Raw genomic sequence first — 23,915 nt, forward strand, 5'->3', positions numbered from 1 at the left:
TAAAGTCTAAACAATCAATTGGTATCTTAAAAGGCGTGAATAAGTTTGTATTTATGCAAAACAACAGTTCGGGATCACCGCATTTGACTAGTAAGAAGATTCCCCCATTCATTAAACCAGAAAAAAAGAGAGGAGATTCTGAAAACTTCCATAAGAAAGAAAAGATGCATATATTCATCAAACGTCTTTTAATTTATAATCCTTCTAGTTATTTTATTAAAAAATATGTATTGAGTTATCAAAATTTCTATGTTAGGTAAATGAATAATACATGTATAAGGGAGCTTATTTAGGAGAACATAACACAAAAAGAGAAAAACAAAGGCTAAAAAATTGAAGAATCTCATGTGCCTTGAGAGGCAAGGGTCGTAACGCAACTTGGCCCCCCACTCCCTCATCCATTTTGCATTAAAAGAAGTTAAAGGGTCAACTCTCTCTATGTGCCTCTCTGTCTCCAACTGACCTTTACCCCATTCCCATTTTTCTTCATAAAAAATCCAACGGCTAATCACAACCTTTTGACCTTACCACCAATTCTCTCTCTCTCTCTTGATCGTCACAATTGTCTTCAACACACTCTATCCCGTTATAAGGGACCCACCTAAAGATATGAGTCTATGTCCTAAGAAATTTCCACGTGGACTAAAACAATTAGTAGTTAGGTTTGACCCTTTGCATCGATGAGGCAACCTTTGACTAAAACAAACGCCCTTCCTCTTCTTTCCCAATTCCTTTTTTCCCTCTACAATCCTAAGAAATAAAAAAAGATTCAACCCCATGATTATAACTAAAAGAGGGTCATTTGCAAAGTAAAAAAAGATTGTAACTTGCTTCTCCTTTTCCCTTTTCATTGTTTGTTAATGCCATTGAAAAACTATGGCCGTGGAGCTTATAACGGGTTTTGGAAGCGATAGGAATAATAACAATGCAACGGCGGTGCAGGAAGCGGCTTCTGCTGGCATTCACAGCGTTGAGAAGCTCGTCGACATGATTTCCGGCACTGAGAAAAGTGATTCTGAATTCGGAGCCGTTGCTGACGTGGCGGTTAACCGGTTCAGAGAGGTTATTTCGCTCCTCGACAGGCCAAGAACCGGTCACGCTCGTTTCAGAAGGGCTCCTATAACAGTGCCACCTGTCCCTCTTCTTCAATTGCAACAGACGGTGAATGATTCAAAACCGAAAGCGCTTTCTTTTGTGCAGCAACTACAACATAATACAGAGCAAGCCTCTGCTTTCAAGGTTTATGACAACCAGAATCATCAGCAACGTTTTCTTCTCCATCAACAGCGTTTACCTTTGCCACCAAAGAATGAAACAAATGGTTCTGCCAACTCTTATATTTCTACATTAACGAGAGACACTGAAACTTTGCAACGCCCTTGTCACTCTTCGGGGTTTTCTAATGCGTGTAAACCGCCACTGTCATCAACTTCGGTGAAGAGAAAGTGCAATTCAACGGATTTTTCTACTCTCAAATGTGGATCGTCCTCTGCTAAGTGCCATTGCTCCAAGAAAAGGTGTTCTATTTTTTTATTTGTTTTTTAGTCTTGGTATTATTCTCATCACAATATGTATTTCAATACACTTACATTATTACATAAGGCTTTTATATAAGTGTATAATATATGCTTTGAATGATGTAGGAAATTGAAGTTGAAGAGGGTGATCAGAGTACCGGCTATTAGTTCCAAGACTGCAGATATCCCACCCGATGAATATTCATGGAGAAAATATGGACAGAAACCTATCAAAGGCTCTCCACACCCGAGGTATGTTAAATGTAACAAGATTAAGTACATATTTACTTTGCTTTAAATGCCATATAATCACCTTTATTTTCTTGTATCATGATTTTATATATAAAAAAGTACATATTTAATCATTCTTGATTAAAATTAATTTTTTTTTAAATTTACGTTTGAGCTAACATAATAACTTGTACATTTTGCATTGAGTTAAAAATTTGCATCAGATTTTATGGTAAACTTATTTTAAGAATTTTTTAAATATAAATTAGGTCGCTTAAACAGTTTTAAATAAATCCAATCAATTAATTTAAATTTAAGTTTGTAACCCAAACACATAATTTGGTAGTCTATCACTGTGTCGTAATTGCCTGTGGTAGCCACCTATGCGTTTCTTGTTATGGCGTACTCAATCTTCTGTTTTTGACGTTTTTGTGCTAGAAATGACAGAAACAAATTTTATGTTTGTGGGTAGCTGTGTATGGTCTCTCAACGTGAATTTGTTATTTGACATTGCAGAGGTTATTACAAGTGTACAAGCGTGAGAGGTTGCCCAGCACGCAAACACGTGGAGCGTGCTGTGGACGATTCGAACATGCTGGTTGTTACCTACGAAGGAGATCATAGTCACTCCCACACCGCTTCTGAGATGGCCAATGTTGTTGTCCTTGAATCTTCCTAGTCTCCATTGATCCAACCACTGATACAAGTTTTTGTTCTCACCTGCCCCAACTCCCAATTCAATCTATTGCTTCATTTAGAATATATTTAATTATAGCTTTGTGATTAGTCAACACTCAGTGTTAGTAATATTGCTTTAGCTCATATATAAGGATTTTTGTGTTTTGTTCTCTCTTTTTCTTTATATTTAAGTTAAGAGATTACAAGATGTTATTATGTTTAAAGAGATCAAGATTAATTTGTGTTGGCAGTTTGTAACTGACGCTAGTAGGAGAAAATTTTCTCGTTAATTCTGTAGTTATTTTAAAATTCATTGAAATACTTAAATACAGAAGGATTGGTTGGTCTTTGTAACATATATTTAAGAGAAAAGAAAAAGAAATTGAACAGCGTTGATGAATTCTGATGAAGTTTGTTGCATGGTGATTTTGCTTTTATATATATATCATTTTCATTGTATATATATAGATAATATGTCTTGTCAAGTCCTAGTGTGAATTTGAAAAGGGGGACAAGAGAACAGGTAGGTATACAGTCACGGCCATGAAGGCTGGAGAAAAATGTTGCATTCCTTTGATTTGATGAGTAGGTTTCGTGTGACTTAAGTTTGAAAGTTGATGGAAGAACTCGTTGTAATTGGTGTTTGGTGAAGCACGCGTTATTCTATTTTTGCATTGTTACGTTTGAATGACGAAGCAGCAATGAATGGGTTTGAGAATTTTTGACAACCTAACGAGAGGTTTATTGACTTCTGAGGGTCCTCATTCGACCTAAATTGGCAACAAAACACACAGTCACGATGTGAATTGTAGGACTAGAAAACTTGTTCTCATGTCTGTTCGTTTTACTACGCTCCTTAATAACGGCCTTCTTTATATTGTGATTAAAATCATCTCATTCTGTTATCACTCTTCTTTCTTGTCCCTCTAATTTAAAATTAATAATTAATTGAAATTTAACATATTTAATCTCTTAATTGTTAGATTTTTTCCCTTTTTAAAAGCAGTTTTCTCTTTTTTTAAAAATATAATATAATATAAATTTGTATTATTAGAGCATGTTTATTTCTCTTTTTAAAAACACTTTTTTTAAATATAACACAAATTTATATTATCTTTTATTTTAAAAAAATGTGTTTCTAAAAAGGAAAATAAAATAATTTGATAATATTTTATATTTTTTTCGTTTTTGCGCCACTTTTACCATATGAATGCCGGAAAGCGTGTTCACCGGGTTTGCTACTGATAATATCAGGAAAACATGTACATGACATGAGAAACGAATTATAAAACGTGATAAAGTTTAAAAATATTACACCAAGCATAATTATAATACGATAAATAAAATCAGTATAGTATTAACATGAAGATACAAAACATAAATAAAAAGGAAAAATATTTTAACACTTAATAAGAAAAATTATGTTACTTTATTATTGTGGCATCTCTGTTAGTATAGTTATAAAAGTTCAATAAATAAAAGAAAAATAATATATAAAACAATTTTAATGTTATTCAAAATATTTATGAAATATCTTACATGATGCATTTGATAAATAGATCAAATATTTGAATTCTTATTATGTGAAATATTTGAATTTTGATGATTTTTTTGTTAGTATACAAATATGACAAACAAATTGTACAATTGATACTTTTAGTTTATAAATAGTCTCTTGATTACTCTAGTCAGCTCAGTGGAGAGTGTTCTCATAAAAACACTTCAACGCTTAAGTTGAAAAACTATAACTAAAATAAAGGTATGGTGAGTAAGGATATTGTTCTTGAGCTAAATAATTTTCTTGTTATATAGACATTGATGGTCGAGTTTGTTGCTTTCTACACCTAATTGTGTAATTGTGAGGTATGTAATATGTTTAATGCCTCAATAGTGTACCATGACGCTTACAATAAAGTTGATATTTATGAGCATATATATGTGATAGTTAGACTACTTCATTATAATCAAATTTGAGATGAAACTAAATGTGACCAAGAGTTTAATAGTTGATGTTAATGTGAGGTTGATTTAGGGTTTAAGTCATGACTAATTTGAAATCAGAAAAGAATTTTACTTTCGTGATGAACCATAGTAGAATAACAATAACTTTAGAATTTTAACCAAACTTAAGTATTTGATGTCAAATAATTTTAATTCTTAAAGTTTATATTGTTATATGTGAAAATAAATAGAAGATATAACTTAACTTTACTATTCTATAAATTGTTCACTCGACAGAAGGGATAACAAAGACAATGTAAAGTAAGAAAAAAGAGAGTTTCTTTTACTTATATTATTTTTTTTACCTTCAAGGATTTGCTTAAATACTATGAATTCATTCTCTAAAGTATAGTTAAAAGATAAAAAATAAAAATGGATGATGTGAGAGTATTGCATGCCATGCAAGCAAATAGCAAGCTCTTTATAAAATATCTTTAGAAATTAGAAGGTACCACATTGACCAAGTTCCTTGCAATAAATCCTGGTTTCCTTGTATCCCATCCTCTCAGTAACACGAGAACCATTTGAACGTTTCCTTTCATTGATGATGCCTTTGGTAATTTTCATCCTTGAGGGAGGATAAACATTATGGATGATTGAATCATAATAATTTAGATAGAACTTTAGGACGACACCGAAGTTGAGGTTTTTGTTTTCGTTCAACATGTCAATACTCTTTTGGATCAGTTTTATTACATTTTTTTGTTGCATGGTTCTAACACCTAAACTCTAGTCCATTTTCTAGGAATGGGCTGAAAAACGAAGCCAGCACTTAGAAGCAAAAAGAGACTCAGCTTCCAGCAATGACCAACTAAGGTAGCTAACTATTGATCTGGCTTAGTGGCGCTGTGGGTGGTGGTCTATAGGAAAAACAGGTTGGGAGAGGCAACAGTTAGCAGCACATAGTAATTTCAATTCCAAAAAGGTTTAGGCTCTGAAAACATTTTTTTCTTTTCATGTTCTGCGTTTACTTTTAATTACAAATTTGTCGCGTTATTTTTATTCAGTTTCGTATTTTCTAAGATTTACACAGGAAATAGTAAAAACAAAAAAAATATTTTGTATTTTTTATATAAATCTTTTAAAAAAATAAAATAAAATAAAAACCAAAAATATATTTTTGTCTAAATTTCAATGCCCAAAAGTGAAAACTTTACCCTAAGTTATTGGGGGCAATTGGGGCAGACCTACTGACAACAGCATCTTATTTCATTTTGGTCCAATGGATCAGCCCAGTCTAAGTCAACTTTTGACCCCACCATTAACCCAGGCTATGTAGGATGGGTTATGCGGGCTGTTCAGCTTCAGTGTAATAGTCCAGCTCGCCTAAGTTAGTGGGTTAAATAACAGGCCAGCCCAAGGAATCAAGCCTAATTAGTCACATTATTAGAAGCTAGTTTGTTGACTAAGAGAAAATAAGCTAGTTATAAAAATTGTAGTTAGGATGAAATTAAGTTTGAGTTTGTAAGATTTAAAATTTAATAAAAAAATTTAAATTTAAAGCTTAAATTTAACTTATTTATTTAATATATATTTTAATTTTTTTTACCATTTTAAAACTTAACTTGAAGTATTATAAGATAGTTTAGTGTTTGTTTGATTTATGTAGTCTCTAAATCCAAATTTATACAAATCAACATGCTTAAATATTTAAAAAGACTAACAAATAAATAATTTTAAAATGCACTAATAGAATTTGCTTTATTGATATTATATTGTTTATATTTTTCATGTAGTTTCATAAATCCAAATTTATGTCTCTTTTAACAAACAACTATGAGGGAAAATAACCGGCAGATTAACATTGAAAGATGTTCATAATAAAAAATAAATGCCTAATTTAAAAATATCAGATACTAAAATCATAAAAAATTAGAAAGACTAAAATAAAAAAAACTAAAAAAAATATATAACTGAAAATATAGTTAAATATTTATAAATTTAAGTATCTATATCTTTTATAAATCTCTTAAGCATATGTAGATCATCAGTTAATAAGTATATTGATTGATTCCGGTATTGGGAATGGATTTGTGATGAATTAAATTTAAATGATATCACCAACTAATTAAATATAAAATTATCGGCAAATAATATTGATTTCAGAAATATCGTGTCTACAGTTTATTATGACGCTCATGTGACGAAACAGGAAGGTAACAGCTATGACTAGTGAGTACAAAAGTTATGGTATGATATTAGTATTTCAATATCCATTCACTTCTTTGGATTATTATCTGCCCAATCATTTTGCATACACACACTAAAGACTAAAGTGCTTTGTTGAAAGTTGGCCTAATAAAACTGCACTCTCTTTATGCCTACTTGCCTTCAAAACTAAACAAAGTAGTGTTGAGGAGAAGACAAGATGAGTAGCAATATCATGCCTGCAAAATTTTTGGTCACACTCACAATTTTGTACATCTTCTTTGCTCTTCACACGTCAGCACATGATGTTAACAGAGGCAATAGTGGCCACCGAAGCAAAGGTGGTGGTGGCTCAAGCAAAGGCTGCAACAACCAATTGGACACAACACCATGTCAAACTCAAAAATCAACAACTATTCAAGCAGCTCCACCTCTCAAAACAAATGCTTTGGTATTTGCAGACCAAAGACTTGAAGTAGTGTACCCAGTGATTCAAAGATTCAAGTCCATAATCACCTCAGATCCACTAGGAGTTACCAAATCTTGGGTAGGATCAGATATATGCAGCTACAAAGGATTCTACTGTGATGCTCCCCCAGATAACAACTCTGCCATTGCTTTGGCCTCTATTGATTTGAATGGTTTCCAACTATCTGCTGCTACCCTTGATGGGTTTATTGATAAGCTCCCTGATATTGCTCTTTTCCATGCAAATTCCAACAATTTTGGTGGCACCATCTCACCCCAAATAGCTAAGCTACCTTATCTTTATGAGCTTGATGTTAGCAACAACCAATTGTCAGGTCCATTTCCCATGGCTGTTGTAGGCATGAGCACTTTAACATTCTTGGATATAAGGTTCAATTTCTTCTCTGGGGCAGTCCCACCACAAATATTCACACAGAACCTTGAAGTGCTTTTCATCAACAACAATATCTTCACTCAAGGGTTGCCTGATAATTTAGGCAACACACATATTCTCTTACTCACCTTAGCAAACAACAAATTGATGGGTCCAATACCAAGAAGCCTTCCTAAAGCTTTGTCCACTCTGACAGAGGTATTGTTACTCAATAACCAGCTAACAGGTTGCTTGCCTTATGAGATTGGTTTTCTTGAAGAAGCCACAGTGTTTGATATTGGGAATAACCAATTGACAGGTCCTTTACCATTCTCATTGAGTTGCCTTGAGAAAGTGGAGTTGCTAAATTTGGCTAGTAATCTTTTGTATGGAATGGTGCCAGAAGTGGTGTGTGCACGGTTGGTGAACTTGGTCAACTTTTCATTATCTGATAACTATTTTACACATGTGGGGCCAATTTGTAGGATGTTAATTCAGAGAGGGGTGCTTGATGTTAGAAACAATTGTATTCCTGATCTTCCATTCCAGAGATCAGTGATTGAGTGTGCAAATTTCTTTGCAACACCGAGGCTGTGTCCATTCACGTGGTTTCATAGCCTTATCCCTTGTAAGCTTCCTTTTCAAAACTCTCAGGTTCCTTAGATGCGAATCCTTCTCCTTGTTGACCTTCAAATTTTGCTCCATCTGCTAAGGCATTTTGGTTGCAATTCTTTATCTTCCTTTGTAATGTATAATTGTACTTCAACTTTGTCTTCATCCATGTTCTAATAATTTCCACATGTCAATGCGTGCAATTGATAAATTATTTCAAAAAGATCATTATTTTCTGATTGCAACTGGGTGGCTCGGGAAATACACCCATGCCATGAAGCAAATTAAAATGCCAACTTAGTCCTTAAAATTTGTACCATGGGTTAATTTGGTTTCGTTATGCAAATGCAAAAGCAAATTTAACCCTTTATAGTAATTATTATAAATTTATTTAGTCCCCAATAACTTTAATGTGTATTAATCAATTTGGTTTGTAACGTTAACCATCAATTTGAAAATCACCTTATTAGTTTTATAATATTAAAAATCAAATTAAATAGTAATATTAAATTTAATATTTTATATCATGAACTAAATTAGATACCAATATTTAGGATTAAATAAATATTAGGGTTTGTATGAAGAATAAATTGTTCTTGGGTAATATGACTATCCAGTAGGGCGCATATGATGACATACATTAACGTTACAGGGTTGGCAAGGAAAAAAGTGATCAAACAATTTCTAAATTGCGGATTCAGATTCAAGCAGGAAATTTTCACTTAAATAAAAATGCATAAAAATAACCTAACTAGAAGATGCACTTGGTGTCAAAAATTGAGGAAATCCAGGTCCCTAAATTGCCAAGAGGCTTTTCCAAAGCAAATGGTCCCAAAATTTGTGTTGATGAAGGGATAAGCATCCGCTGGCGGTGTCAAAGCCACTTTTGTTTTTCTTAGATATGTACCACACCACACTCTCTTTTCTCAAGGTCACATAGCAAATGGCCATATCCCTCATGCACAAAAAGCAACTCATATGACAAGTGATGACAAGCTAGTGAAATTACAATATTTAGTTTGTGACTTCTAAATAAATGTTATTTTATTGATAAACTGCGTAACCTTCGCAATCTTATAGCAATGATTGAACAGACATTGAGACAGTTTCCTGTTCATTTGACAAAAGAAAAGAAGTGAAAAACGAGGAAATGCAAATTAACCCAACTGCTCCCATAATTTGGAATTGATGGGCAATGAATTAAGCTCTGCAGCCATGCATGGCCATGCGTTCCAGCTCAAAAAGAGCCTACCGATGCATAATTTAATTTATAATTAACGGTGTGATATTAATCTAAACAGCCTTGTCACTAGGCACTGTTCTTGGTTTTCTAAGATTTTAAATGTCAACGGATACTTGCAAATAACCCAAGTGGGCACCCTTTTCATCGTTTTTATCTCAATATATCAATTATATATGTGGAATGCCACAATGTTGAGACTTGAGAGTGGATTATGTTTGTATACGACTTGACATTGGCATGAGCTATGAAGTACGGACACTTTTAAATAATACTTGTCTTGGATATATATTTATGTTATGACACATCATGGTATTTTAAAATTTTTATATATTTTTTACTTTGATTTTATAAATTTATATTAATATTATTGAAATATCATAATAATTAAATAAATTTTAACATTTTAAAGATATATAACGATTTATATTTCTTTTTTAAAATTTCTCATAATCTCAAAATTTTAGTTATCATCAAGCACGTTAATAAATTAGTACAAGATTCTTTCAATTTAGTATGTGATTCTAATGAATGTTTGGATAGAGAAATTTATTACTCATATTGATCTATCTAGTTTAAACATAATTGTTTCTAATAGAATATACACAGAGACAGATGCACTAGTATTTGAGTGAGGACAGTTGTTTTGACTTTCTTTTACTAATATATATATTATTCTATTTTAATTGCCTTCTCTATTATAATTTAATTGCCTCCACTTCACTATCAAGGAAATACACTTCAGCCACTTTTTATTTTATTAAATGATTACTCCCAAATTTTGCTAAAATTACGTTAATGACACCCACTTTTTTTTGTCTTAAGACTTCTCCAACAAGTCTAGTACATACCTTTTCAACTTCTATGTTTAGGCTTCTCTGTTTTTTCACTTCAATAGCTATTTGGCAAATGCTATCAACAGGAGAAATTTTTTAACTTTTTTCAACTTCTTGAGTTGAGTTTAGCTTTACGGCTTTGTTTTTCTATTTGCGATTGTGAACTTGGGAGAAAGGAAAGGAAGAATATTACGTGGTTATGCTGTGAGCTTCACTTCAAGTCTTCAACAACTCTCGGTTCTTTTTTTTTTGTGTTAAAAGCTTTAATTTTTTGTTCAACAAATTTCTACCCAACAAGCTGTGAGCTGTCTAACAAATGGAGAATATGGGTAACATTTCACCCCCTATTTTTATTTTTTCAACTGTAATATATTTCTTTGTTTGCTCCATTGCATTTGTTATTGTTTTATCAATAAATTATTTGCTTATTTGATTTGCTCTATTTTATTATTAGATATTTGGATTACTTGTATTAGTTTTAAGACTTGTTGTTATTTTTATGTAAAATATTATAATTTTTATTATTGATTTTAGTTTTATGAACATGAAATTAATTATAATTATATTAATTTTATTTCTAGCAATGGAAAGATTTTTTAAAAGAAAATCAACATCAGAACAATCATTTTCTCCTCAAGCACTTGATGAATGTAGAAGTACAATATTAGGTCCGTCATTTAAAAAAAGATTTTTAGAATTTGATTTGGAAAAACTTCCTAATGATCCCAGTTTAAGGCAAAAAATGTCAGATTATCATCCAAGTGATAGAGATAAAATTAGGAGATATTATTTTCAAAAGGGTCCTTGTTAACCAAAAGAGATTAATTTTCCACAAAGACAATTTGGGGATACAATTTGTCGAATTGGTATTCAAAATATGGCAATTGGTTAGAATATAGTCAAAAGTAAGATGCGACATATTGCTTATGTTGTTATCTTATGAGATAACATGTTAGAGAACATAAAGGTAGTGGTGATGCATTTATAAAAGGGGGTTTTATAAATTGAAAAAAAAGTGAAAAGTTTCAAGTTTATGTAGGAGGCCCAAATAGTTTTCATAATCAAGCATGGAGAAATTGTGAAGCTCTAATGAAACAAAAGCAACATATTGATGTTGCCATATGTAAACATTCTCATCAAGTTAAAAAGAAATACTGAATTCATTTGATTGCAATAGTTAATTGCATTCGATTTTTATTGTGCCAAGAGTTGGCTTTTCGTGGTAATGATGAGTCAATGTCATCATGTAATAAAGGGAATTTTCTTGAACTTCTGGATTTTCTTGCTAACCACAATGAAGATATTCATAAAGTTTTAAAGAATGCTCGTGGAAATCTTAATTTAACAACTCCTACAATACAAAAAGATATTGTTAGAGCTGCTGCCTGTGAAACCCCTAAAGTTATACTTGAAGATCTAGGAGATAATTTATTTTTTACTTTGATTGATGAATCTTGAGATATCTCTGTTAAGGAACAAATAGTTGTGGCTTTACGTTATGTGAATAAGAAAGGGCAAGTTATGGAGTGTTTTCTTAGTCTTGTTCATGTTTCTAATACTAATACTCCATCATTAAAATCGGCTTTGGAGTCTTTATTTGCTAAATATGAGTTAAGTTTGTCAAGGTTACGTGGACAAGGATATGATGGAGAAGTAATATGCAAGGTGAATTAGTGGTCTCAAAAGCTTAACATTGAGGGAGAATTATTCAACATTTTATATTTATTATTTTGCTCATAAACTCCTATTAGCTCTTGTTATGGTAGCAAAAAAGCATGTTGAAATTGAATTATTTTTTAATTTAGTTGCTAATTTTTTTTAATGTTGTTGGAGCATCATGTAAGCATCAAGATATCCTTCGTGAAAGTCAAATTGCAAAGGTGAAAAAAGCATTGCAAAAAGGAGAAATGTCTAGTGGATGTGGTTTGAATCAAGAAACTACAATTAAGAAGACAGGAGATACTAGATGGAGCTCACATTATGGTATATTACTTAATCTAGTTTCTTTGTTCTCTTCTATGATTGATGTGCTTGAAATGGTTGAGGAAGATGACATTAGTTTAGAGTAAAAAGCTGAAGCATGTGCTTTGTTGAATTCTATGCAATCTTTTGAATTTATTTTCATCTTGCACTTGATGAAAAGTATTTTGGGAATTACTCATGAGTTATCTCAAGCATTACAAAGAAGTGATTTAAATGCTATGAAATTAGTTATAGTGTCCAAACAGAGGTTACAAATGATGGTTGACATTCTTTGCTCATTGATGTTTCATTATTTTGTGAAAGCACAGTGCTGTCATTCCAAATATGAGTGATACCTTTCAAACAAAAAGAAGGCCAAGACTCAAAATGAAAAAAAGTATTTAATTTACATCATTTTCAAGTTGAATTATTCTATCAAGTGATTGATCGACACCTTCAAGAGTTGAATAATCGTTTTACGTAAGTGAATACTGAGTTGCTTCTTTGTGTAGCATGCTTAAATCCAAGAGATTCATTTTCTGCATTTAATAAGGAGAAATTGATTCGTTTTGCTCAATTTTATCCTTTAGAATTTTCTGTACTTTTGGCACTAGATAATTAATTTAAAAATTATTTTATAGATGTATGCTCTAATAGTGCATTTTCAGAAATAGGGGATTAGTGATCTTTCCATAAAGCTTGTGGAGACCAAAAAACATGTGTATCTGTTGGTCTAGTTGCTTTTAGAGTTAGCTTTAATACTACCTGTGGCAACTGCAATAGTTGAAAGAACTTTTTTTGTCGTGAATATCATCAAGAATCGAATGCAAAACTACATAAGAGATGAATGATTATTTGGTTACTTATATATAGAGAGAATTTTTTTGTAATATTGAAAATGAAAAAATTATTCATTGTTTCCAAAATATAAAAACTCATACAGAACTATTATGATATGTATTTATACTTTTAAATATTATATTATATTATTAATGCAGTAAAATTTGTATATACTATATAAAAAAAAATTCTGGATCCGTCACTCATTATATATCTAATTTAAAAATAAAAAATAAAAATTTTATATCATATTTGTACCATGTATCATATTTATATTTCATAGACGATCATTTTTAAGAGAGACATTTCAAAATGACGGTGTTGCATGTGTTCTTTGGGGGAGCAAAAGCTGAGGTATCCAACCAGTTGATAAATGTAGGCATTATAAAATGGGGAATTGTGAGGAATATGGACAAGTCGACCAAAGTGGTCTTATCGGAATGCCGCAGTCGATGGTTGGCAATGGCATGTTTGTGGAATTCAAGTGATTTTGCCACGGCACAGTGCCAGTGGCAGGGTTAGGTGAGGACCTATTCTTTTTATAATAAACACGAAAATATTAAATGAACCGCCCCAGAAAGACAATAACACTTTTTATTTTATTGGTTGGAAAAAAGTTTAGGCTTTTTCTGTTTCTATTTGACCAAGTTTATGCTATTAATCGAACCTGTATACAAGTGAAATAGAATTGCCCATTGGATATTCATATTCTGGTCAAGCGTGAAAAACGAACGGAACGTAATTTAAGAGAGTAATGATAAATATGGATGGCTCAATGGCTTATGTATTAACTTTTTATTTAGATGATAAATATTTTTTTTACAAAAAGGAATCGTATTATCCAATATTTCAAACGGCAATTGCATACTTTGTTAAATTTTGCTATGCAAGTGATTCACTGTTCAATTGTGCTTTCGAATTCAAATTCAATTTAACATTTCAAAATGCTGATAAAAGTACATCTTTTAAAAATCTTTATAAAGACGTCTTTGACATGTTAAGGGAGAACTGCACTGAGCAAAAAGAGTAGGCAAAAGGCTAATTATTTGATTCCAATATGATACGTTTTATGAAAAGAGTAATATCTTATCACTTGAATTGGGCTCTTAGACTTTATTTCTACAATGTTAAATACATATTATGCAAATTATTGAAAAAATATTTTACTTGAAAAGAAGATGGGTCTCTTTATGGACCATTCAATTAAGATGGATTAATGGGTATAACCGTACTGAGGTCCGCGAGTATTGCATGGGTTTTTTCTGTGTCCTTTGTGTTATTGTTTATTCGCACCGTTTCTAATTTTTTTTTAAGTGCTTTTTACCTAGTACTATAAGAAAACATTGTATATTCTCTTTATACGGAAGGGTATACATTTTTTAATATCTTGAAATTTAAAAAATATTTAAATTTTTATAAATAAATCATTAATCTCATTTTGTAAGAGAGTATGGAATATCCTTTTATTTTAAAAAGTACTACAAAATTTACCATTTTTAATTAAAGTTTAGAAGTTACTGTAAATAAGGCCAAAATAAAATAAAATTAATTTTATATTATTTTTAGAACTTAGTTTTTCGAAGAGAGTTAATTTTATCCTAACAATTGAAAATTTTAAAAATAATTAAAAATCAATTCTAAAATATAATTTTAAAAAATGTACTTTTTTGAAAAATACAAATTTTACATAGTAAAGAATAAAAAATAAATTTTATTTAAAATTAAATTTTTTTAATTTTTTTAATAAAATCATATATAAATTTTTATTATGTATAATATTAAAAAAGTTAAAAATCATAAACAAATGTATTATATATTTTCTAGAATTAACTTTTCGGACAATAAGATAGTGTGTAACAAGAAACGTCCTTTGGTCAAAATTTGGGCTTAACCGATGGATCTAAGCCCAGCCCGAAGCTAATCCCCAATCAAAGGTGACATCATATGATAGTTGGCGTGGCGAGTAATAGACACAGCAGCAGAAAGTGCTAGAACTAGAACGATTAACGTTAAATTTATCACCCACTTTTTCATGATTAATTTCTGATTAAAACGACAAGTCTCAAAGCCCAACCCTTAGATTCGATATGATATATAAATAATAATTAATATTAATATTTAGAAATCAAAGTGATAGAGATAGAGATAGAGAAAAGAAAGATCATGGACTCGGAAATGACGGAGGCAGAGGCATCGCCGGTGATGGTTGCGTCTAGCTCCGGCCAAAACGACGTCGTTCGAGATTTGCTCACATTGGCGCGCCAACTCATAAATCAAGGCAAACCTTCTCAGGCACTCCAAGCGGTAATCTTTTTTTTTTTTCTCTTCAATTTTATGTAACTCTTTCTCTTCATTTCAATTGGTAATTTGCTGAATTTTTTAATTGATTTTTTTAAAATAAGTATCTGGGGCTTCTTTATTTTTGTTCTGTGCTATAGCATGCAAAGAATGTTTTTCTTGATCTTACTAATCAAACTAGCTAAGTCTGCAAAACATGTTCTAGGGTTGAACACGAAGTTTGTATTAACACTGTTATGGAATGAATAACTGTTTTGTAAGTTGCCAAAGAAATGAATTTACGAAAAAATAGGGATTTTTTTGGGTGGGAAAAAAGAAATAGGGGTAGGGATATTTTGTTTGCCGGTGTTTTCCTATCCAATTTGGATTCACATTTGCAATTTGCAGTGCAAGATTTTAGCATACGCCTGCAAATTCTTGGGTTTCCTATATAAATGGATTTTATTTGTTGCATCAAACATATGGGGTGTTTGAAATTTGATGCTGGGATATCTCATTTGTCTTGTGTGCCAAACTCCCATGAAAGCTTGAATTTAGGATGAAAGAGTTGCTGGCAACTTACCTAAACTAATTAGTAGCACGTTACGTTTGTGTTTGGATTTGGTTATTTTGGATTCAAAACAGATAATAAAAAAAAATATTTTTTATTACACTAATATATGCTACTCACTCTACTTGACCTCTGTGGGGGCATTCCAATTTCCAACTTGTTGTAGGAATGGAAGCGACAAGTATAATGAATCTCTGATCTGCGCTTTAAACTTTTTACCATGCTGCATTCATAGCAAATTACTAATAGCATGTTTTGTTCACTTCAAAATTTATAGAAATAATTGTATATTTTTCATAGACTCTCTCAGAAAGTTAAAAGAAATTCATGATTATTTCTCCAGAATAACCTATAAAATAAACATTCACCAAGATTATGTTAGAATTGGGATGGTGGTGAATGTTTAGTTTTTAGAGACATAAATCATGTTTGCAGAAAGTGCTATCTACTTGCCAAATGAGAAAACCTAGCCAAAAATCCAAAAACTCTGAGATTGTTTGGTTCATCATCCGATTTCATTTTCATTTTTAGTTGGTCTGTTTTTCTATGATAATTACAAAATGGTACCTTGTTTTTCTTTTGTTTAACATGAAATATTTTCGTAGTTTTATAAAGGAAACCATGAAAAATACAAAAATATGTTTTTCCTGTTTCTCTTTTAAAATCTAGAGGACATGAAACAAAGTGATAACAATGGAATTTTTGCAATAATTTGTGAACATGTATCAACTAAAACTGAAAATAGAAAACAAACCGAACACTACCAAAATCTGCAAGTCTTTTTGTGGCTGATATTTACCTATAATTTGAACAGGTGGTCGTAGCTATGAAGAATAGGGGTGGGGATGAAGCTGTTTTTCAGTCCTTGCACCGGGCTCGCGAGCTGTACAGAAGGAGACTGCAAGAGAATGCTGCGGTTGATAAGCTGGCTTCTTTGTTTGCTGAGTGTGCTATTGCTGAAGCTCAGCCTGTAGTGATTGAACCACCTACCAATGACATTACCGTCCAATCAATTACCCCAGATGCTCATGGGACTTCCATACTGGCAGAAAGTGGCAGGATGCAAGTAGTACTGGATGCAGTTTCTGATGGAAGCAGCTTCATCTGTTTGAAGTGTGGAGGCCTTGTTAGTAACCATCGCAAAGAGGAGCACTATGCATACTGGTGTTGTTAGTCCTGTGCGCTTGTGTATAGGGGGTTGCCTATCAGACATGTTGATGCTAAGTTTTTCTATGCATTGTCAAGATGGACTGATAGAATGAGCCAACTTCTGAGTTCTGACTTCCAAAGTCATGCTGCGGTCATAGTGGAGTGAATTGCCAAACTTGGTTTCCTTTGAAGACTTCAATGCTGTAAACTTTCGTGATTTAGTTACCGATACAGAATTGTGTAGTAATCTTGGGCTGTGGCGTCCATGTTGACTCCAATGTGGTAATTATTATTTGGGCCAACAGTACCGTATGTAATGTTGTCTTTTTTTTTTGTTTCATTGAGTTGATTTGTTTTAAGTAATAAATACATAGACCAAAAATATAAGTAATAAATAAAAAAATAATACTTTATTTTCACTTTGTCTTTCATTTTCAAGAATTAACGAAAATGTAGTGAACCTTAACACCATTTTGTCTTCGCCATTTTCACTTGGATAATGTAAAAACAGTATGTTCTTTTTTCGTAATTATGAGTAAAACTGTGAACTGAATGAAAATAAAAAATGAACCTAAGGCTTATTGATAAACTCTTTTTGGCAAGTGTATCAAATCGTTGAAGTAATAAAAGATTATTATTCACAGGGATTAATGCTAAATATCAAATAATAAGAATGACACTAATTGGGTCACAAAAAATAGAGTAAAAATTGCATGAAAATTAATTAAGTGCAAAATTATTAAAACTAAATTAAAATGCTGGAATTTAATTGTATAATATGCAGAATGAAAAACTAAATTTTAAAACACAAAGTAAACTAACTGCAGAATGTAAATACTGTGATTACTGAGATTGGATTTGATAACAATTTAAAGCAGGTTGAGTTCGGAATCTCTTATCCCGTTTTCTTTGTATACAAATAAATTTATAACTCAAAATACAACTTTATCTAATGGTCAGATTTTCTAAAGTACCCAACTTCAATTCCTTGGTAATTGGTTCTAAAATGAAATTACCGTCCTAAATCTTTAGATACAACTAAAGACATTCAACATTAAGAATTAAATCCATTGACCACATCATCACAAATTTCTATTCCTTAATAATTTATAATGAGCAAATTAATTCTAGTCTAAGAAAACTTACTACTTTCTAGTAATAAACTCTTTTTCATCAACCCCATTCACATAAAACAAGGAAGCATTAAGTTTAGAATCAAGATGTTAGATTAAAGCATGTATCTTGAGATATATCTAATGTTAGTTCATTGCAAAGGGTAAAGGTATAAGTTAATTCTCACTCAACCCAAAGATATCTAGCTAGACATAATGCAACGAGATAATATAAAACTGAAATATATTGCAAATACTAAATTCATTTTTACAGAAGAGCTTACAACAAGTAGATGAAATGAGAAAGTTACTGTTCCATTACATAAAGTAGAGAAAATGAGATAAAATCTAAGTTCCCATAAGAATCCCCTAGCAAAGATGTAAAGAAAATACCCTAACTACCATATTCTACGTAAGCTGTATGTAAAACCTAGGTTTCTGCACTCTAGAATCGTAAAAGACAGAAAAGTAAAAGATGTCCAAGATGTTGCCTTTTCAAAAGAATTTCGTTTTTATATGTTCAGTCAGTATCGTTTTTCCACAATCAGGAATCTGTGTTCCCACAAATGAATCCTGCAGCACTCATCTTTAACTCTTTAAGTCCAATTGCAATTTTCTTCTTAATTTTTTCAAAATAAAAGCCATCAGAATTTGAGTGATTCATGAATTTTTCAACAAATACAACATTTCATTGAATTTTTCAATTAATTGCATTAACTTATAATTTAAATTCAATGAAATATGGTTAAAAATCTTAAATTTTCTAGATGAGTTAGTAACTCATCACAACCTCAAACTTAAATATTTGCTTGTCCTTAAGCAAATTAATTTCTTTTTCTTCATGAACAGAATTTAGAATTCTAGCAAACTGCCCCTTTTTTTTCTCTTGAAATAGCAAAATGAATTTTTGAAAATTACAAGCAAACATAAATTTTCTTAACATCAAGGATTGAATTAAACTCCCTCTCAGGATATCTGTTTCACTCCATGCTCTTAATGTCTCAGCTTGTGTTTAGCTCTCTTCAATGCATTTGTTGCTATTCCTTATTCTAGATTTGGCAAATTTGTAACTCACATCTATTCATGCAATTAGTTATAATTAAGAGGACTTCATAAGGATTAAAACATGGTCAAGGTTCAGGTGGGAAAATATTTTTTCTGCTGGTTATTCCCTATATCAAAGAAAGTATGAGGGATAACTTAGAAAATCTAAGAATTGAGATACTTGTGTGCACTTCCTCATTGAGTATTTTAATTTTTTTCCCCTTTCAATAATGCAGACCCAAGTTTCTCTTTTTGATTTTTTTCTTTTCAGCTCTTTTTTTTTTTTTAATAAAACTGAAAGAAATTGAGTTTGCTTCCTTTCAATAATAGCAGCTGCCTACTTAATTTTTTTTCCAGGTTTATACACCACCCCAAACTTAAAAACAATGTTTGTCCTCAAGCAACCAATAATACAACCCTAAACTTAGAATTTTTTAAGTTATCAAAAGAGGAGCTCATACTCTCTTTGATATAGGGAATAGCCAGTAGCCAAAATATTTTTCCACCTGAACCCTGACCATGTTTTAACCCTTATGAAATCCTCTTGATTATAACTAATTGCATGAATATATATGAGCTAGAAATTTACCAAATCTAGAGTAAGGAATAACAGCAAATGCATTGAAGAGAGTTAAACACAAGCTGAGACATTGAGAGCATGGAGTGAAACAGATATCCTGAGAAGGAGTTTAATTCAATCCTTGATGTTAAGAAAATTTATGTTGGCTTGTGATTTTCAAAAATTCATTTTGCTGTTGCAAGAGAGAAAAAAAGGGTAATTTGCTTGTCATGGTGGATGAAGAAGAGGCAGCAGTAGTAGGGTCAATGGGGGTCTTTCTGGTCGCCTATGGGAGCTTTCAGCAAAGGAAGAAAGAGTGGCTACAGTGATCCACTTTGGTTTTAAGACTGAAACATCATTAGGATCAATGGTGACCCTAGCATCTTCACATAATAAAGTGATCAATAAGGGGTAGGCCAATGACTTTTGGCTATCATCGTCCATAATCTGCCTCATTTCTTGATGGATAATCTTGCCCACATTAATTTCCATACCCATGATAATGCAGTAGAGGAGCTGGGTACGCCGTAACAGCAGGGTCGTGTCATGAAGGATAGGTCTAAGAGACCCTATAATGAATTGAAACCATGCTCTAGGAATGGCCAATAAATCAGCCACCAGTAAACTCCATGGTTCGACACTTCCTAGTGGTCTTCATTTAGATCCTGGCTTACAAAGAGTATGGATGATTGCTTCATAATTTGGGGCTTGTTCTAATAGGTCACCATAATCATCTCTTGCTGGTCTAATAGTGGTACGAAAAATCTGCAGCACCTTGTTAATAACTCTAGGGGTAAAAGAAACTTTTGTGCCTCTGATCATAATGTGGTAGTGAGAAAGGTTGCTGCCACTGCGGGAGTCAGCTTTTCCATTAGCATAAAATTCCCTCACTAGGTTTTGAAACCTCTTGCCTGTCAAGCCATAAAAAAATTCCCATTTTCTGACTTGAATAGTAAGCTGAATAGCCCGAACTTCTCCTTTATTGAGCTTAAAGCCACTGTCCTCAATAATTTTCCTATGTTTGATACTAGCGTTATGAAAATTCTCATGGAAAGGTGTGCGAAAGGGGCATGTGTTCGCTAATTCACTCTCTTTACTTTTGGATGCAGAAAGTTCAATTCTGGACCTCTTAGGTCTGCTAGCAAGAGTTTTTCGCCTCATCTGTCATTCACAACAATTTATCAGGGAATTAGCAGTAGTGCAGAAAATTAAATAAAAACTGAACATAATCTCAATTTCAATTTTTGAATTGCCAAACATTAAACAACATCGTTGTGCAAATTGCAGGCCCAAAAATGAAGAAAGAATCAATCATTGAAAAATAAAAATGCTCTATAAAGTGAGCATTTGACTGTAACAATGGACCATATTTACAAGACAGATCATACATTATCACAATATGATGTATATGCAATCTACATACTGGAAAATTGAATCAGTGAGCACACACAATTTTCAGCCAGAAAAAATAATACGTGAGCAAACATTCTGCACAGAATTAGAAAATATAACACTAAAAAAAATATCTCAAGCTGAAGTTATCATATCAATAACAGAGATGCTTATGTTCCCAAGTTCAGTAATTGTTTGTTGAATGAATGCAGCAAGCATGAATCAAATATGAAGACCAAAAGAGCATGTTCAGAATTGATCAATGAAATTTGTGCAGTAAAAGGAATGAAGATTGCATATGTCCACTGTGTTTGGCCTAAAATTTTGAGCTCTCAAAATTTAGAATTTGATCCTTCATATAAAGTGAAAATGTACCATAAAAGGAGAAAAATATTAAGAAAATTTTATATTGCGAGTGGTATGTAAGACCAGTTTTCAGAAATTCACACACTATGAAGATACACAAAATAGAAACAAAGTACAAAGATAGTGATTGTGTATAATTGAAAAACTGAGCAATGAATGAGAACATTGTACTGCACAAAATATACAAACAAAAATTGCAGTAACAAGGGTTTCAAGCAACATTGATTAAGTCATCAAGAATTAAAAATAACAATAGGGTCTTTTAATGAAGTTTGAAATCATGAATTTACAACATCCAACCATAGAAACAATGAAATTCTATCTCCCAAGGTGCAGTAAAATGTTTTAATAGAGCATGTAACTAAGGTCCCTAAGAATTAGGAATTGTCAACAAAATACGTCAAATCAGCAACAATGATTCCAATTTATCGCCGAGATTGTTCAAAATTTACAAAGGCAATAATATGGACTATGGAGACAGCAAAGTTATCTATGATTTCTTGGTTAAAAACAGAACATATTGCGACACCCAGAAAATTTAAATACACTCAAATAGAAAGAAGGACAAGGAGCAAGGAATAGCATGTACTGATGTAAGAATGGCACACAAAGTGGGAAAATCACTATAAACAAAATGAGGGCTTGTAAGAATGGATTAGTAGTGACCAGAGTACAAAAAATTGCAAAAATTTCCAAAACATTGTAGGTATAGCACACACAAGGCAAAGGTTCATTGAAAAATAGGGTAATAACATAAAAATTAAAAAATTGCATATGTAAAACTTCATGTAAGAAGAAGGTCCAATGAACAGGAAGTAGAAAACATGCAAAAATTATGAAATTATCACTGAATACACCCATGAAAAAGGAACAAGAAACACAAAATTAATAAAAATACCAAAAAACACTCAAATATTGTTGTTGGTGCAGAGTATACAAAAAAGGGAAAACTTCCATGCCCTAATCATGCACAGTACACAACAAGTGTGAAATAAAGGGCATTCAACATCCATTAACCAACAATCACAAATAGAGAAGGCAAGCAAAAGATTTGGAAAAATGATATTCATGAATAGTACTGACCATTGAAGAAAAAAGAATGCCCTACTCAATGCAATGAACCATGAATGAAAACGAGAATGAAATGAAAACTCACAGAAAACGGAGGATCTAGTCGTAAAAGAAGCGTACCTTTGGAAGCTTGGAACTTTTGAAAATGACTACCAGAAGGGAAAATGAATAGTGCAGGGGATAACAGATGGTGAAGTGAACAAGAATGTGGGGAGAAATGTGAAGTAATGTGATTAAAATGGGAGGTGAAGCATTAAAGAGGAAGCTGCAAAGTGTGGTAAGAGACTGCTCGTGTTCTGAGCATAAACAATCGCCACTTTTGAGTTTCTTTATTTTTTTCAATTTTTTTATATAAAACAATAAATATATATATTTTTTGTTTTTATATTTTATATATATATATTTATTATTATTTTAATAATAAAATAGAAAAATACTATTATAATGACAACTTTACATATGTACTAAATGACAAAACAGAACCCGAGTGACGCTTCTTTAGGACCTCCCCTGGGATTTTGAAACTTCAAAAAATTCTTTAAGTCCATAGGCCAAAAAAAGAGCCTAGTGCCAGTGCTGCATCCCCATAAATGACTTTTCTATGTGGCCACATGATACGAAGTAGATAACTGCTTAAAATTAAATTTCCTGTGGTCATTCCCTTTTAAATATATAGCACTTTGCTGCCCTTCAATCCTGAAATTAGATATTAATGAACCAAAAATTATAACAAAACCTACTAAAAAGTTTAACAACTAAAATTAAAGAAATAAATTTAAAATTGCAAGAAAATAATTCTATTCTAAACTATTCTATTGCTACTCGTATTCTAATTTATTGAGAGTCTGATAAATGAACAATTTTCTTCTCCCTCTGAATTTCTCCTCCAAGATAGATTTTAAGGGACTGTCCATTAACTTTGAACACTCTATCAGAAGAAGGATCTTGAATTGTAATTGCTCCAAAAGGAGAGACCTCCTTGTTGTCCAGGCTGAAAGACTCTATGTTTGATTGCCTTGTCATGATAGGTCTTGGCTCTTAATTTGTAAATTGCAGCATTTTCATAAGCCAAATTCCTCCATTCTTCTAACTCAGTGAGCTGCAATTTCTTTTGTTCTTGTGACACTTTCTCATTCGAATCTAAATACTTGATTGCCCAATGTGCTTTGTGCTCTAATTTCAATAGAAGGTGACAAGCTTTTCCATATATCAGCTGATATGGAGACATTCTAGTGGAGCTCTTGTAAGCTGTACGATAGGCTCACAAAGCGTCATCTAACTTTGTTGACCAATCTCTTCTGGTGTTGCCCACTATTTTCTCCAATATTCTTTTAATTTCTCTATTCATCACCTCAACATGCCCAATTGTTTGTGGGTGATAAGGTGTTGCCACCTTATGCTTAACATTGTACTTGTTGAGGAGAGATTGAAACTGCTAGTTACAAAAATGAGTGTCACCATCACTAAT

At 32.0% G+C, this 23,915-nt stretch overlaps 3 protein-coding genes across 3 annotated transcripts; all 3 read left to right on the forward strand.

Moving 5' to 3' along the window:
• The first annotated feature begins 876 nt into the window (after positions 1-876).
• LOC113847417 (probable WRKY transcription factor 7) lies at positions 877-2,427 on the forward strand. The gene is made up of 3 exons (XM_027476517.1): positions 877-1,517; positions 1,644-1,769; positions 2,265-2,427. The coding sequence occupies exons 1-3, from the start codon at positions 877-879 to the stop codon at positions 2,425-2,427; spliced, it is 930 nt and encodes a 309-aa protein (XP_027332318.1).
• Positions 2,428-6,795: 4,368 nt separating this feature from the next.
• LOC113874133 (uncharacterized protein At4g06744-like) lies at positions 6,796-8,182 on the forward strand. Its single transcript, XM_027512355.1, has one exon. It carries the CDS (start codon positions 6,796-6,798, stop codon positions 8,077-8,079), a length of 1,284 nt encoding a protein of 427 aa, XP_027368156.1. The 3' UTR covers positions 8,080-8,182.
• A 6,696-nt stretch (positions 8,183-14,878) lies between these two features.
• On the forward strand, positions 14,879-17,320 carry LOC113847859. The gene is made up of 2 exons (XM_027477159.1): positions 14,879-15,210; positions 16,569-17,320. Exons 1-2 carry the CDS (start codon positions 15,070-15,072, stop codon positions 16,926-16,928), a joined length of 501 nt encoding a protein of 166 aa, XP_027332960.1. The 5' UTR covers positions 14,879-15,069; the 3' UTR covers positions 16,929-17,320.
• Positions 17,321-23,915: the final 6,595 nt, after the last annotated feature.

Source organism: Abrus precatorius, unplaced genomic scaffold (genome assembly GCF_003935025.1).
Source record: "Abrus precatorius isolate BTA unplaced genomic scaffold, Abrus_2018 Scaffold8, whole genome shotgun sequence".
Lineage (NCBI taxonomy): Eukaryota > Viridiplantae > Streptophyta > Magnoliopsida > Fabales > Fabaceae > Abrus > Abrus precatorius.

Excerpts from the sequence above, each read along its gene's own strand:
- LOC113847417 (XM_027476517.1), top strand. The coding sequence starts at position 877 with ATGGCCGTGGAGCTTATAACGGGTTTTGGAAGCGATAGGAATAATAAC. Across the intron at positions 1,518-1,643 it reads TGCCATTGCTCCAAGAAAAG|GAAATTGAAGTTGAAGAGGG; the intron begins GTGTTCTATTTT and ends TGAATGATGTAG. Across the intron at positions 1,770-2,264 it reads AAAGGCTCTCCACACCCGAG|AGGTTATTACAAGTGTACAA; the intron begins GTATGTTAAATG and ends TTGACATTGCAG.
- LOC113874133 (XM_027512355.1), top strand. The coding sequence starts at position 6,796 with ATGAGTAGCAATATCATGCCTGCAAAATTTTTGGTCACACTCACAATT.
- LOC113847859 (XM_027477159.1), top strand. The coding sequence starts at position 15,070 with ATGGACTCGGAAATGACGGAGGCAGAGGCATCGCCGGTGATGGTTGCG. Across the intron at positions 15,211-16,568 it reads CTTCTCAGGCACTCCAAGCG|GTGGTCGTAGCTATGAAGAA; the intron begins GTAATCTTTTTT and ends TAATTTGAACAG.